At 38.9% G+C, this 16,403-nt stretch overlaps 1 protein-coding gene across 4 annotated transcripts in view; it reads left to right on the top strand.

Moving 5' to 3' along the window:
- Window positions 1–16,403, top strand: part of GABRA2 (gamma-aminobutyric acid type A receptor subunit alpha2) — a 106,740-nt gene that overhangs the window by 55,787 nt on the left and 34,550 nt on the right. For all 4 annotated transcript variants that reach the window (XM_072124855.1, XM_072124847.1, XM_072124862.1 and 1 more), the window contains exon 6: window positions 10,466–10,548. In XM_072124855.1, the coding sequence (XP_071980956.1) occupies window positions 10,466–10,548 (83 nt within the window). The remainder of the gene's footprint in view (window positions 1–10,465; window positions 10,549–16,403) is intronic.

Consider the following 16,403-nt stretch of genomic DNA (forward strand, 5'->3'; position numbering starts at 1 on the left):
GTTAGGTGCATCTAACGTATGTAAGGATAGCCCTTTTTGGGGATAAACCTTTACTCCCCTCTATCTTTTCTAATCTTTAATCAGAGTAATTTGCAAATTTTCTAAAGAGGCTACTGGGACGTGGAGTAACTGGAGCTGAGGCTACGACGCTCGGCTACCCCACGCCACAGTAGCCCCTTTGATCCTCCTACCCAGACATCTTCCGCAGGGAGCTACAAGGAGCTGCGCACACTCATCCGCGAAGCCGGATGTGTGCTGAAGATGTGTGGGTAGGAGGATCAAAGTAGCCTCTTTATAAATTTGCATATTACCATGATTAAAGATTAGCAAATATAGAGGGGAGTAAAGGATTATACCTAAAAAGGGCTATCCTTACATACGCTAGATGCACCTACCACCGGATCTAGTTTAACAGGTAGACCTGTAGTGGTAGGTTTCCTTTAAATGTTGTTGAATTATATTATTATAGTTGTTACATTACAAGTAGAATAGTGAACCGTGAAATTATAAAGATTTACACAACCATTAAAAAGTACTGAGCTTGTTTAATGGCGTTTTATCCTGTTCCTTTGTAGTCACTATATTTTAAAAGGTCTAATAAACCAGGATGCCTGGAATGTGAGGAGCTTATTTTGTTGTAAACCTCAAGCAGGATCTAATGTCTGTGGATCTGCAGCCAGTGTCTAGTAATTTACAGTGACATCAGCAACAATAAACTAATATCTATTACATCTTCTACAATTTAAAGGGGTGAAGCCATTGACCAACACTATAATAATAGTCTGATGTGCAGCTGGCGGTCAGAAACAGACAGATTATGATAAATTATAGTCTCTACTTTCCTAGTTGCTGGATGCCTGGCTCTCACTAATTGTCATGTATTGTATGCAGTTCTGTAAACTGGGGTAGCTGCAGGAGGCGCTTGGCCTACTGAGATGAGTTCTATAGGCGAAACCCTCGAAACAATGTAACATAAAGCTATAACTACAGATGTACACTGATGATAATGAAGTTAATGTGTGCAGTTCTGACCATGTGAAGTCACAAACAACGATGACAGAGATTTTGATTTGTAATCCCAGATTATAGCCTCTATAATAAGTGCAATGAGTGTCCTCACAGTCAACAAAAATACAACATTTCACAGAAGTCCAACTCGTCTCAATCAGTCCTGGTGTACACAATTTCAGTTGCCCCTAGACACAACCCTGTAACTTCTGACGGAAGTGGTGGGCGGCCATCTTGGATTTCTGCATGAGATTGTACAGATGAGATTTCTGTCTCTATGCTCTGAGCCTGTAGCCACACCCCCTGCATGGAGCTCAGAGAGTCACACTGATTACTTCCTGCCAGGAGATCGTGAGCAACTAGAGAGAGGATACACACTACAAGGAGATAAGTAATCCAGGGGAAGGGGGAGGCAGGCACATATCTGTGAGATGTAGTAGATCTCACAGTGTAACAGTGTAAGAGTCTGTCAGCCACTGTCTATCATGCATCTCATGCATCTCTCTCTTTGTGTCAGTGTGTTAGTACAATGTGAATAGCCAGATGAAAGTGTTAAGAGAGGCCCTGCTCACATCCTGGAATATAACACTGACCAGCCTAGAACTAAAACAGCAAAAACACTGAGTAAGTAAGGGATTAAAACTATCTTTATCGTGTAAACATCACTAGGGGATTGAAATGTGAGAATTTTCTTTTGTGGGAAAACCCCTTTAACAAATAGTTGGACTGCCCCTTTAAGGATAGATTTTGTAGGTAAAGAATAAACGTTCACATTCAGAGACAGCAACCAGAGACCTTCAGATTTATAATTGATCCCTATGCTGTCACAATGATGTGTCCATATACTGTAACTCAACGTGTGACAGCTTGTGTATGATGCTACAATATGGAATGGCTACATCTATTTTAACTTGTTGGCACCATTGATGAATGCATCTACTGGTTATCAAAAATATCTTTTCTTGTAGTCCATCAAGTTCTAGCTCTGCCTGTCCGGTTATGTCATCGTTGCTGCACAGTGTAGATTGAATGATGTACGTAGAGTTTTGCATACTTGATGCAATATTAATGGAACAGCCTCTATAAACAACCTGAGCTTCTGCTCACTTGACAGCGACGGTGATGAATTTTAAAATATTTTTTTTACATGAGTAGGTGTTCCTTACGCTGTCACTGCTGATTATGTTGTATGTTCTATCATAATTCTTCTTCTCAAATTATGGGCTCGGAGAGCTGGCAGGTTTCCAGGATCCAGTCTTATACTGGCAGGTGATTTAAATTTGTTATAGGAGAGATTAGATTTCTGCTCTTTGAAAACCAGGTCAAACATTGAAAAAACTCTTAGAAGAGGAGGTTAGTTGGGATGTTTCTCGAAAGATTAATTAAACATGACAAATCTTCAGAGACCCGGAATTCTCTGGGATTTTTTCGGCCCATGTATATCCTCATGTTGTGTAAAACCTATAAATATGAGGATGAGCTAAATGTATAGTGCTGCACATATGGGCTCAACTACCCCCTGTTGCATCATGGAGACTGATGGTACATAATCTCACAACAAGGATACAAGTAGAGATGTGAATACTGTATGTCCACCTAGAGGGTGTGAATAGGGTCTGTCTATACCTAATATAAGCAAGTCATCCCAAGTGTGGACTAAGCTTTTTCCCCATTAGTCCAGCACAAAGTAACTGACTCACAAATTGCTTATACGTGTAGTACTCCGCTCATGATCTATACTCTGTTAACTGTATATATCTCTATTGTATATATTGTTTTATCTACTGTGCCCAGCACTGAAATATATGAATTTAACCTGCATTATTTCTTTATCTCGGTCCATGAATTCCCACTTCTTTGTCTTGTTTATAAATTTGGTACCAACTGGACTTCTGACCTGTTTAATTCTCGTAACGGACCAGGCTTATAGCAAATATTGGTTTGTGGCAGTCTACTGTATAGATATGGCTCTGTTTCACTCATACTAGTGAAAGGGGACATTCGGACGTTCAGGGTTGTGAGCGAGTGTTGTGCCATACCGGCGGTTGTGTGGATAGCTCTAAATTACTTCCTCCGCCTCCTAGAACACATGCATTCAGGGAGTGTCTAACAAAAAAAAAATTGATTCACCAAGCTTACCCTTCAGGGGGCTAGAACGTCATACCCACCTACTTGGGTAAGTTAGTCTTTTTAAGACGTAAAATTTAATGAATCTGAAGTGTAGGCAGTCGCTGACTTAACAACACCTGAATTACAGTCAACCCCTAGTTACAGACAGAACTCTCTGCCCACTTTGACCTGTGTTGAAGCTCTCTGGATGCCGATAATTTACTGTTCTTTAGTTCAGTGCTGTAGCGATCACCTGTTAGGTGTCTGTAACGGAGCTTTATTGTTAATCCTTGGTTCTTTGTCGACCCAAAATCTTTTAATTTTAAAAGGACCTAAAAATAATTTGGCTACAGTAACACTCACAAAGTATACATGTTCTGACTTATAGACAAATTCAATTTATGAACAAACCTACAAATCATATCTTATACTCAACATAGGGACTGTCCCTACATCAGGCTATTTTCAACCCCCTTCCGACCAACTTAAATGCCAGGGTTCTAGATTGCAGGTATTAATACCTTCACTTTTCCTCATGTTTTTCTTAGTTTGTGTGTGTGATTGTGGGGTGCAGAATATTAGGTAATTCACCAGTATACATCTATTAATAGTTCTGCTCTGCTTTCTTGATATGTAAAGTGAAGCTCCTGTCCCATTGCAGCTAAAATTTTGAAAATCTAATTGTCACTGGAGCAAAAAAAAAATTTAGTTTTGAACTACAATTATAAAATATACAGTTTTGACATACATACAAATTCAACTTAAGAACAAACCGATGGACCCTATCTTGTACGTAACCGGGGACCGGATGTTATCATTTATTCAAGGAAAGACTAATTTCTTATCCATAAATAGCACTTAAAATGACAGAGGCAGTTGTAGAGTCACCTTCTAACATCTTGATGACGAGAATGATTATTACAGACCCTTTTCAGTCTCTTAAATGGATTGTGGTATTATGAACATTTTTCACCTATCCACTAAGAGCTGTACTAGAATATTTACATCATCTATCTAACCTTAGAGCCACAGTTCTCATGCTGAAGCCAAAAGTGAAATTTTATAATTGCCCTTTCGAACCACTGGGCAACTTAATTCATGTGACAGGATAGCACTAAATGTATCAGCAGTATTGAGATACCCAGATGAACAGAGTGCCTCAGGGGGCAGTATTCTGCCTGTAACTAGCGCTAATATAGCAAACTTCAGTACATTAGTTGGCCATACAATAAATAACAATTGAATGTTGAAATACCCCAACCAAAAAAGTCTACTATAACAAAGCAGCACAAAAATGTAAAATTACTAGTTGACACTAACTATGTGTTATTTGAATAAAAAACCTATACTAGTAGATTCATTAAAATCACAAAAAATTATTTGATTATAAGATTACTATAGCTTTTGAATTAGAATTAGGCTCCATCTTGGTGGAGAAGTCAATATGGCCAATAGAGGTCAATTGAGTTAACGATTTAAATACATCCACATTGATTTTCTAATAGAAATTAATAAAGTCTACAAAGGAATGATGAACATGTTTTAGGCTCCATTGCCTTATATTAGCTAGGTAATAGCTCTGTATCATGGAATATCTGAATCTGGAATGAGCAGACTCCTAGTGATGCTGCAGAATTCTGTTTTATTCAGATTTATTGGTGATTTAATTGGCATAGGGCCACCAATTTTGGCAGAGTCAGATGACCATCTAAGGTTTATGGAGGAGCAGTGGTTAGACACATGGGACAGAACATGCCCATTTCTGTATTTCTTTTTTGGAAATACCATAAGTTGCAACTACGCTTGGTAACATCTTATTCCCTTTTGTCCAAAAAAGACACATATATCATCCTCAACCAAGTCAAAAGTCAATGTTTATGGGAAATGGTGGGAAAACTTGTTAATTAAGGAGAACTGGTTAATATTCAGTGCAAGGCTTTATTCACGTGGCTGTGTGCTCGCACAGACCGAATCCCGGGCGAGCACAGGGCCGACTAGAGAAGGGAGGGTGAGGGAAAGAGGGAGAGGTCCTCCCCTTCCATTGAAAGATGAACGGCCACCAGTCACGCTCTCCACACAGTGACTGGGTGCCTTAGACTTCTATTGTGGCTATGTCCTGCCCACAATTTGTGTGGCCAGATCAAGGCCACAATTTTAGCCGTGTGAATTGGGCACAAGATTTAAAGATTCATTCTGTAATGTAAAGATCTCAGAATGTCCATCACTTTCACCAATTGTTAATTACCATGACGTCAATGGTCAATTGCTCTCCACAAAATTATTTTAAGTTCTTTTACTTTAAAATAAATAATATTTCATTTTTTGGTTCTAACAGTTTGTCCTTATTTTCCGGAGAACTGTTCTTCTGCCCCCCACTATAAATAATAAATAACAATAAATTTTGTAGGGTATTGGGAGCAGGGATCAATATACTCACCGGAGTCAGAGGAACCATTAATCCACAGTCGCTGAATTGTAATCATTTCCCAAATTAAAATTCTGGTCAGACGGATGTCATTTACTGGCAAACATTGATCTAAAAATTGTGCTTTATGTCACATAGCTCATATATAATTCATCTGAGTGACGAAGTCACAGAGGTGATTCCTATAGGCCCAGTTCTATCCGTTACATGCTGCAAATAAATATTAGACCGGTCTAATCATGTGATGATGAATTTACTATTTATAAGTCTCTTATACTGCTGTGATGTAAATTTTGTTTATACCACATCAGACGGACACGTAATTCAGTCGGGCATCTAGGTAGGTAGCAGAAAGTTTAGACTATCCTGAAACAGTTATGAAGCCAAACAGTGTAATGAAGCTAAACCAATTCAGTTGTAGGCTACTACAGAAGTCTTACCACAAGAATAAAGGAGTTACAACGTTCCAAATATAAAATTATAAATCAATCTTTATTACACATCTTAAAAATACACTGGATGCTAAATCTGAGAATCCAATAAAAACAGGTCCAAACAGGCTAATCCCCTCAGCACAAATACGGGATATATCCACCAACAATGCGTCAGCAACATAATATACAAATAACCTGTAACACAATCTCACATACAAATAGTTGTTGCACAGGTCCTAACTAATCAAAACGCATATCCAGGGAGGATCTAAGTGTTAAAGATCAGTGTCTTACCCATTATCTGTGTGCCCACGGACACCCCAACGCGCATTTCACCCACGCTTCTTCAGGGGGTACGAAACACACGCTGGGGGACCGGGTTTTAAAAAGTTACAGGGTATCAGGTGGACGATGCTGGCACATGCGCCTCGAAAAGGCCTCCGGGACAGCCTCCTTCCCACTTCCGGCATCTCAGCACAGGTACGGAAGTCCGGGGTCCGACAGTGCTATCGGACTTCCGGACATGTGCTGTGCACCTACCGATTCGTGCGGGGACAGAGATGGGCCGGCGCTATCGACTGCGCATGCGTGAAAAATAGATATCTATCAAGGTAAAATGGGAGTACGTGCAATGAAAAATGTAGTACCATCACCCTAAGTGCCATTACTCCAATGTGATCATGATATCCAAGTTAATTTACATGTGATGATTGCTTAGATCATATGTGAATATTAAAATGACTATTCTAAAAAGACCCAAATTTGGGACAATATAATCTGTCGACCTAAAGTGCAAAAGTGCAAAAATTTGTGCAAAATATGCAAAAAACTGACAATCTTAATCTAATACTTTACTGGATTTTTCCAAATCTACCAAGTTCTATCTCTCTCCACAATTGTGGCATAAGAAGCATCAGTTTAGAAGACAGTTTTTTATATAAATATAAACCGTTAGTTACATTGCTGTAAAATTACTGCATATAAAAACCAACAATAATAGTAGTGAATCAAACTACAATATACTTCTTGAATTTATTTATTTATTTTCACAGGTTTCATTGTATCAGATGGTCAGGTTTTCTCATTCTTCATTCGTTTTTATTTCCCGTCCCATAAACCGGTTCCTCCCAGCGTGTCATATAGCTACTCAAAACAAACAATAAATAATAAAATGTATTATTATAAAATTTATTATAATAAAATAAGACTTAGTGCCCAGTTGGACAATCCATCTGCATTCCTTTTGTGCCAGATTCCGTGCTACTTTTTCCACCACCATGGATGTGACCCCATGCCATTTTACCTTGATAGACATCTATTCTTCTTTGGTGGACGGACGCATGCGCATTAGATAGTGCCGGCCCGTGTCTGTCCCTGCACGGTGTCGCTAGGCGCACAGGGCATGTCCAGAGGTCGGATAGCACTGTCGGACCCCAAACATGCACACCAGAGCTGATATGCCAGAAGTGGGGAGGAGGCTGTGCCGGAGGCCTGTTTGAGGCGCATGCACCAACATCGTCCACCTGATACGTTGTAAGTATTTAAAACCTGGTCCCCCAGCGTGTGTTTCGTACCCCCTGAGGAAACGTGGGCGAAATGTGCGTCGGGGTGTCCGCGGTAAGACACTGATCTTTAACACTTAGATCCTCCCTGGATATGCGTTTTGATAGATGGGACCTATACAACAACTATTTGTATATGAGATTGTGTTACAGGTTATTTGTATATGAGATTATGTTGCTGATGCATTGTTGGTGGATATATCCCATATTTGTGCTGAGGGGATTAGCCTGTTCGGACCTGTTTTTATTGGATTCTCAGATTTTGCATCCAGTGTATTAATAAGATGTGTAATAAAGATTGATTTATAATTTTATATTTGGAACGTTGTAACTCCTTTATTCTTGTGGCAATGCATGGTATTTGGGGAGTAGTTCTGTAATTTTGAAGGTGGAAGGCATTTTGCCTAGTCCGGTAATGTAGTAGATGAAGATGAGGTATTTGTTTACTACCGAAGTCTGGCACACAAAGCAATCTATTATAACTCAACACTTCATCCCCGGTTCCTGCCAGCTCATTTTAAACCTCTCTTCTGATCTTACCTTAACCTCTTCACGACTGCCATACGGCTATATACGTGTTATTTGCACATGCCCCATGCAGAACGGACGCCTATAAACATCTTGTCAGTGGCCAACTTCAAATGGTCATATCTCCTAATCCCTGGCACATAGAAACATACATTTTTACATCATCTTAAAAAGGAGCTACGACCAATCCCAAAACAGTAAAGTGTCAACTCATAACTAATCTTAGGTCATGTAACAATATGTTCAGCTTGGTGGTTGCCCGATAAATGTCTGATTGTAACGGTATTGTTGTATAAATGTAACTACTAAGGAGCTTTGTATACATTTATACAGTAATAAAATGACATCCAGCCCCTTTAAGGCAACTATGAGGCTGATGTGCCCCCCCCCCCAGGGAAAATGAGTTTGACACCTCTGATATCATCAAAGTGTTTTGTGAAATAAGTGTAGAGGAATTTCCAGCTGGAAGTTATAATGCTACGTTTTTTTAAGATCTTTTAAAAAAAAATATATATATATTAGGTACATCTGACAAGTGAGAGCATTTCTACATAAAAAGACCATAAAGATCAATTCCTGTAGTCTGTAAAGCCATTACCTTATAGCAGATATCAATACACAGTGAAGAGCGGCTTTGTAGGATTCTTTCATTTAAAATGCAATGGCTGCTGCCCCCAAAATGTTTAGCTTGGAATAGCATCACATGAAAGACGTTACTGTGATGGTTTAGAGAAGCTTTGAAGGATATGTTGTAGAAAGGAACACAGTGTCATGGTGTATAAAGGAGATTTTCTGTGTTCCACTTCAATACTCTATACTGTGCTTCATGCCTCCGTTCTCAAATCTCCCAATATTGACACCGCAACTCTGACAAATCATCGCCTCTCAAATATTTAACCAGTGTCTGCTTCATGCCACTCTAACAATCCCTGCTGTAGAATAATATCAGGAAGACTGTGCTGTTGTTATTTGCACCACCGGTTATAGACTAGAACATATCAATGGTTACAATTCTACTGGATACTAAAGCCGGGGAAGATATTAGAAGATACACAGTGCAAATTTTTATTTCCAAAAATATCACAACTGTTTCAATTTCCAAAATGTTCGACATCCAAATGTAGTTTTATATTCATGTGAAGTTAATAATATTCTATTAGATTACCGAAAAAGCTCTGGGAGATCAAGAAAATACACAGTGACAGCGTTTACAGATTTGATAGAGAAAGACTTATTCTTTTGGGCTTAGCTGCAAAATTACAGATATATATTCCACACCAAATAATAAAAACTGTGCAGGGCTCCGCACTTGTAAGACTATGCATTAATAGCATACAATGTGGGTTGGGAATTAGCATTAAAGGGAACCTGTTTACCCTACTAAACTACCAGTCCCCTTCGGTAGGGTATGTACCATAATTTTCGGACTATAAGACACAAAAAATCTTTTGATTTTCTCAGAAATCAAAGGTGCTGGGACCCTTCACCAATCACAACGTTTCTTTTCCCACAGATTAATGAAACTGAGATTGAGCATGTGCACTGCCATTCAGTGCTAATGGGGTTGCCGAAAGTTGCTAAGCACATCACTTGGGTAGTGTATCTCCTGCCATCTCAAGTAGGATTCATATCTGAAATTCCAGGACTAATGAATGGAGCAGTAGGACGCAACTCACCGCTATTATTTTTGGAGCACTAGGTTCATCATGTGTCCTACTGCTTGAGTAGGACGCATGATCAACCCTGTTCAGTGGGATTCACATCGGTCAGTTATATGGCAGCCCGGTGGCTCAGTGGTTAGCACTACAGCCTTGCAGTGCTGGGGTCCTGGGTTCAAGTCCCATCCAGGTTAACACCTGCAAAGAGTTTGCATGTTCTCTCTGTGTTTGCATTGGTTTCCTCCAGGTCCTCAAGTTTCCTTCCACACTCCATAACATACTGGTAGGTTGATTAGATTGTGTGCCCCATTGGGGACAGGGACTGATTTGGCAAGTTCTGTGTAATCTGTGTGCACTATATAAATAAAGGAATTATTAATTAAAGGTCAGATCCCCAACAATCAGTTAATCTACTATCCTGTTTATACTAAATAACAATAAAACTTTCCAAAGCCCCTTTAACTCCCCCACTTTAGCCAAGTGTTGGTATAATATTGCTTCACTATGACAAATGTTATATTTGTAAATTTGCTTGTTTTCAATGCTATAAAGTCTTATGAGGGAGGACATGAAAAAGCAGAATAAAAGCGCAGATTTAAATGTTAATGATGTTATTAGCGGAGCAGAGCCATTTTTATCTCACTCACCATAAGTTGGGCCGCACTGTGAAACAGATTTCCCTTTTGTATTAATCTTTAGAAAAGAAAACATATTGTTTCTTTTTGTGTCTCCGCTTCTTAGGCTCACTGTCCAGGCTGAATGCCCCATGCATTTGGAAGATTTTCCTATGGATGCACATGCCTGTCCATTAAAATTTGGCAGCTGTAAGTATTTGCGGGTCTTTGTGTGAAGGTCACTTGTTAATTAGAATGTACTGACTTGTTTTGTGTCCTTATTACAGTCATTGTTGTTGCACATAATTACAATGTTCTATAAGACAAAGAAACCATTAATAATAGCAATGAATTTATCACTGCTAACGTCAAAGAAAAATGACTATTGCATCGGCTTCTGCACTTAAATACACAGTAGATCTGTTTGCCAGATGTGTCCTTCCTTACCCATTCTCCAGGCCAGAGATACCTGGAGATGACTATTGCCAAGTAGTGCAAGCACACTCTTCTTTCTTGAAGAAAGAGTGGTTCCAAACCAGATATCCAATGCGGAAATAAATGGAATTTCTCGGAGGTGCTGGCAAAAATAATTACTTTTTTATTTGTGTTTCGCGTCTTCCAGGAGACATTTAATCAGGTCATAGTATCATGTACATACAGGTAAGTATTTATAGCAGGTATCCAATTCTTCTTTCTTGAAGTCCTCTAATTCCACTCAACGTTTGCATTGCCTTATCATTGTATCCATACATTCATCTACCAATATCTGATGGAGATTTCAAAGACCCAGTGATAGACGGGAAGAGTAAATGTCACCGGCGCCCACACATCCAGTCCATGGGATATAATCCACAAGAATCTCATATAATCAGTTTATTGAATGTTGCCAACCCGCCTTGGCTCAGGCTGACGAAGGCTCAATTTCTGAGCCGAAACACGATGTCAACATTCAATAAATCTTTTTTTTTTAGATTATATTCTTGAGGATTATATCCCGAGTACTGGATATGTGGGAGCCAGTGACAGACATTTACTGTTCCCATCTATTACTGGGTCTTTTAAATCTATAATGATAGTGTTCTTTTCAACCGTGGAGCGCACTACTACTGCTAGGAAGAGGACGCAATATCTGTATTACAGGTCCTTGTTTGGTGCAATAAGGTGAATGTTAAATCTATCACTTGATTATATGCCTATGTTTGACTTACTACAATACAATAGCGCCCTGTATTTCTTTTTTTCCTTATATTGCCTGTGTTTGGAAGTTTGGTCCCCAAGCATTTTTCCGGTGTTTATCCTGAAATATAAGGGAGAAAGGAGAACAATAATCCAGATACAGATAAGTCTAAAAGCAATACAAAACAGAGCACAATAAGCAAATTCTAATAAAATTTGTAAAATTAATAGTATTAAAGAAATAATGTAATGTGAAGATAAAAATTTATAAAAAATACAATAAATAAGGATAAATATTCTATCCATGGTGCGTTTACAGAATTACAATTGATTTGCACAAATCTCATGCTTTTTACCCTATATTTTGCTTAATTTATTTTCCGGTTCACTACTTGAAACACAGGGGGTTTGTGCTGCATCCATTGGGTGAAACAATTATTGATTTTATGATCGATTCTTTAATATTTCTGACATTAATACTCTGTTTACCCCATACACCATTGGTCTCCTGCTTAAAAAATATAATTTTTATGAATATCTGATGGAAGGAGACTGGAATCTACCAACCTTCACTGCCCCCTTCCTGATCAGCTGTTTGAACAAAGGGGAATTTTTTTTTTTTACGTGTACACAGACTTAAAGGGAGTCCACCAACTCCTTCAAATATAAAAACAGCCTAATGTAGGGCACATTATAAGCTGTCATTTTAGAGAGATAGGCTTTTTCCTCTTTATGCAAATCAGGTTCTCAGCGCACCCGATTGTGCCTGCTGGTGCTTCTTTCAATGCTACCACTCAAAACCTTCTTCCACAATGGACTTCTCTCAAAAATGTCTGAGAGCAAAACCGTTCTAATTGGTCATGGAAACCAATAAAAGCTCAGCTTTCATTTAAAGTTTTATAAAATAACAAAATATAAAGATTAAAAAACACAAAATAAATCACCTTTCTTAATATTTATACATATTTTTAAATATTATTTGTACATATTATTTATACATATTTTTATGTATTATTTATACATATTATTTATACCATACATATTATTAATAGATATTTATTTTTCCAACCCTGTATTTTCCTGATGTGTTTGTTAGGAACCGTTGCGAAAAGCGAGTAGAAGAAAATAAATTCATTGAAGCTCAGTGCTGAGCAATTCAGATCGTTCTTTAGCTGACCTCAGCAAAGTGCTGCACATACCAATAAGGTTCATCTACAGCGAGGCGACAGTCCCTGAAGATGAATGTACATGGAAAGAGAACATTTCTAGTCTTGGTTCTATCACCACAAAAAGTATCACTCTGGGTTTTTTTTTTACTACAGTATGGGAATTCCCTAAGGAATGCGCTGACAATTTTTTGAAAATGTCAAGGAAAGTTTTCTGTATATCCAGTACATTCCCTGGAAATCTATGTATGGTTCTATATTTACTGGACTTTTCTATACATTGTGCTTCTTGTTGGGGGGGATATACCAGCCATGTATATGTACGATGCTGTCACTCACTACTTAAAGTAAATCTACCATTTGATTTCATGCATTATGAAGCAAACATACCTTGAGACTGCTGTAGCTACACCAATGCAGAAACATATCTTGTTTAATCCCTGTGCTGAGTGGTTTTGCTAAAAAAAAACAATTATAATATTCAGGACTTTGGGAAAGCTGGATTGTTTCAGCCTGTCATTGATAAACACATTACACAGAGTTTTCTGAACAGTCCAGACATGATTAATCAATCTGATCTGGATCACTCATACACAGCAGCTGGGGGATGGAGAATGATTACCGTATATACTCGAGTATAAGATGACCTGATTATAAGCCGAGACCCCTAATTTTAACAAAAAAAAACCCTGTGAAAACCTATTGACTCAAACATAAGCCGAGGGTGGTAAATGCATTGGTCACAGAACCTGAAGAGGATCCGAAGGACCTGTGACAGCACCGGAGCATCGGAAGTAGAAGTTACCAGGGGGGGGGGGGCGTCGGAAAGGTAAGTACAGTGTAAATTTCGTTACTTTTCTTTCTAGACTCGAGTATAAGCCGAGTTAGGGTTTTTCAGCACAAATTTTGCAAGTGACCTTTCTACAACCCCACCCTAAAATAGGTGCTGCACCACTGATTCTGAGTTTTTAACCTAAACTTTAAATCTAAATTATTTTAGCTTCAGCACCAAAAATTCTAATTAGCCACTGTCAAATAGATGCACCAGGCAGTTTGTTTCACCCATGGACTATCAAGTAGAGAGCCTAATCACCATATTAAGTGTCATTAATAACACTGGTATTGAACAATAAATCAAGAACAATGGGAGCTAGAGAATAAATTATTTCTAGGCTTTAACAAGTATCTTTGGAGGTCAGTGCTTCTCCTGAAATTTTATAGCTTATTTTGGTCTGTAAATGTCTTTTTTATTTCCAGACTAAATAATCCTGCAGTCCCTTTAGAGGACTGATGTCGAACCAATGTCGCGCCATTACTCTAGTACAAAATTGACCAGACAGGTCTCTTTCTGCACTCTCATCCACAGCATATTCTTGGTTGACTGAGACGGTAGGATGAGCGAGGAGGTGAGGACAGGGCTGGTTACCTACACCGAGCCCCTACATTATTCCTGTCATCCTGGATGGCAGTTTTGGTGACCTCAGTGTGCTTATACGGGTTCATGTTTTGGCAACCTCATTGCGCTTATACGAGTTAATGTTTTGGCAACCTCAGTGCGCTTATACGAGTTGAAGCTGAGGCAGAGCTGTAAGAAATAAGCTATTACGATACATACAGTAAGTGTGTTTTTTGATTGTACTTCGGACACTCAAGGGCAGATTCATCAAAGTGTCTGAAAGTCAGAATATTCTTCGTTGTCCATGGCAACCAATCACAGCTCCCATTTAAAATATTCATAAGCACTGGTAAAATTAAAGCTGAGCTGTAAATGGTTGCCATGGGTAACTAAGAATATTCTGACTTTCAGACAGCTTGATAAATCTGCCCCATGGTGTCTAAGAGGATTAACTATGAAGAATCAACTTAAAAAGAAGGAATGACTGTACATTTATTAGATACATCTCATAAAAGACTAAATAGGATAAAATAAATAGGATAGGATTCATAAAAAAATAAATTCTTTCTTCTTTATTCATCATTATTCGCAATATACAGTAGGTCCAACCCGGTCCGCATCTGCTGAAACTCGTTTTAGGCATCGGTTTTCTACTGGGACTATTAGTATAAATGTAACATAACGTATATTTTATCTTTACTATTCTATAGGCAGAGAATAATAGCATAATGTGGAAACATTTGTTAAAGGAAATCTACCTTTTTGATCAATCGTAATAAACCAGGGACACTTACACATTGATCCAGGTACTGTGACTGTGGTAATCTTTTTATATTTGTTATCCATGGCCTGCTTCTAAAATCTAATTTTAGAATTAAATTCTAAAGGGCTCTGGGAGGTGAAGGGGGGTTACCAGAGCCCCTTCAAGCTGTATATTCAAATGCTGCCCCACCCTCCTCCCTTAACACTTCCCATCTCCCTCTTTCAACTGTAATCTCCCTGTAGAAGCACACAGAGGGAGCAAGTGCTTCTGCTCAGTGTAACAGCCTGTGAAGCTACAGCCCAGAGAGGATCAGGTAGATTCCATTCGGCTCATTAGCATAAATTAAAAAGTACATTTTACAAGGAAAGAAGCCATGGATAACAGGTTTACCACAGTCACAGTGCCTGGATCTATGAATAAGTGTCCCTGGTTTATCATGTTTGATTTTGATGGCAAACTTCCATTACAGAAGATTTCCCCTTTAAGTGTCACAGGATTGACATGTGTCATAAATTAAGCTTGGACTTGGCAGCTGCAAATTGCCAAACTATAGGTCACTGGTGAAGCTTACCATTCACTTATCACCTGGTGTATGTAGACAGCTATTCATCTTTCACTGACAGCTCATTTTCGAGACTGTTATCCATTCCTGGTGGCTAGAAACTCTGCGACTGGTCTCAATGTAGCGTATCTTCTGTCTCGGGGTACGAGCGGGATTGGTTGCTTATTTGTAGTCTTATTTTCCATTTATACTGTAGAAAGAACTGTTTTATTCCCAAACAGGTAAAGATAATGAAAATGAATGATGCTTATTATTTTACAGTATGTCATCTCACGAGACCATTGATTCTGGATTCACTTTGACTATGTGGTAGATGTGGAGGAAGACACCAGACTATTCAACTATTTGACATATAGCACATTGAAAGGAATACTCTCAGCTAATATAATCCATTTCACAGTAATGAAATGCAACGGCCGTAAGGCAATGAATACACTAGATATTGTAACTCTGCTTCATTCCTTCCAATATACAGTATCTTCTAATTGCACATCTGTAAAACTTAATCTTATTTTTCTGTTAAATTATTCTTGATTTCTATTGGTCCTGTGCTTTTCTAGGCAATTTTTTGATGGATTGTGTGACTGTGGTGGGAATCATTCCAAATTATTTCATTGGTTACACACAGACACACCGAATACCTGATGCTTCTTTGGCCAACAGCTATTCCTTACGATGCCCCTTAAACAAATATTGGGGCAGATTTCCTTACCCGGTCCTGACGCGATCCTGCTGACGAGGATTCGGGTCTGCAGCGATTCACTAAGGTCGTGCGCCCGAGTTCCTGCATCCGTCGCTTCTGCGCCGAGGTCCGCCGGAGTTCACCTTCTTCTTCCCGGTGCTTGTAAGTGAGTGTCTTGCAACACAATTCTAATTGTAAAATCCCACGCGTTGTCCGAATCCGTCGGGTTGTCCGACGGCCCGCCCCCCCCAATTTCTGTATTGTACAAGGTGGCGCCGATCCGCCAAAATCCAATCGCGTGCACCAAAATCCTGGGGCAA

Source organism: Engystomops pustulosus, chromosome 1 (assembly GCF_040894005.1).
Source record: "Engystomops pustulosus chromosome 1, aEngPut4.maternal, whole genome shotgun sequence".
Lineage (NCBI taxonomy): Eukaryota > Metazoa > Chordata > Amphibia > Anura > Leptodactylidae > Engystomops > Engystomops pustulosus.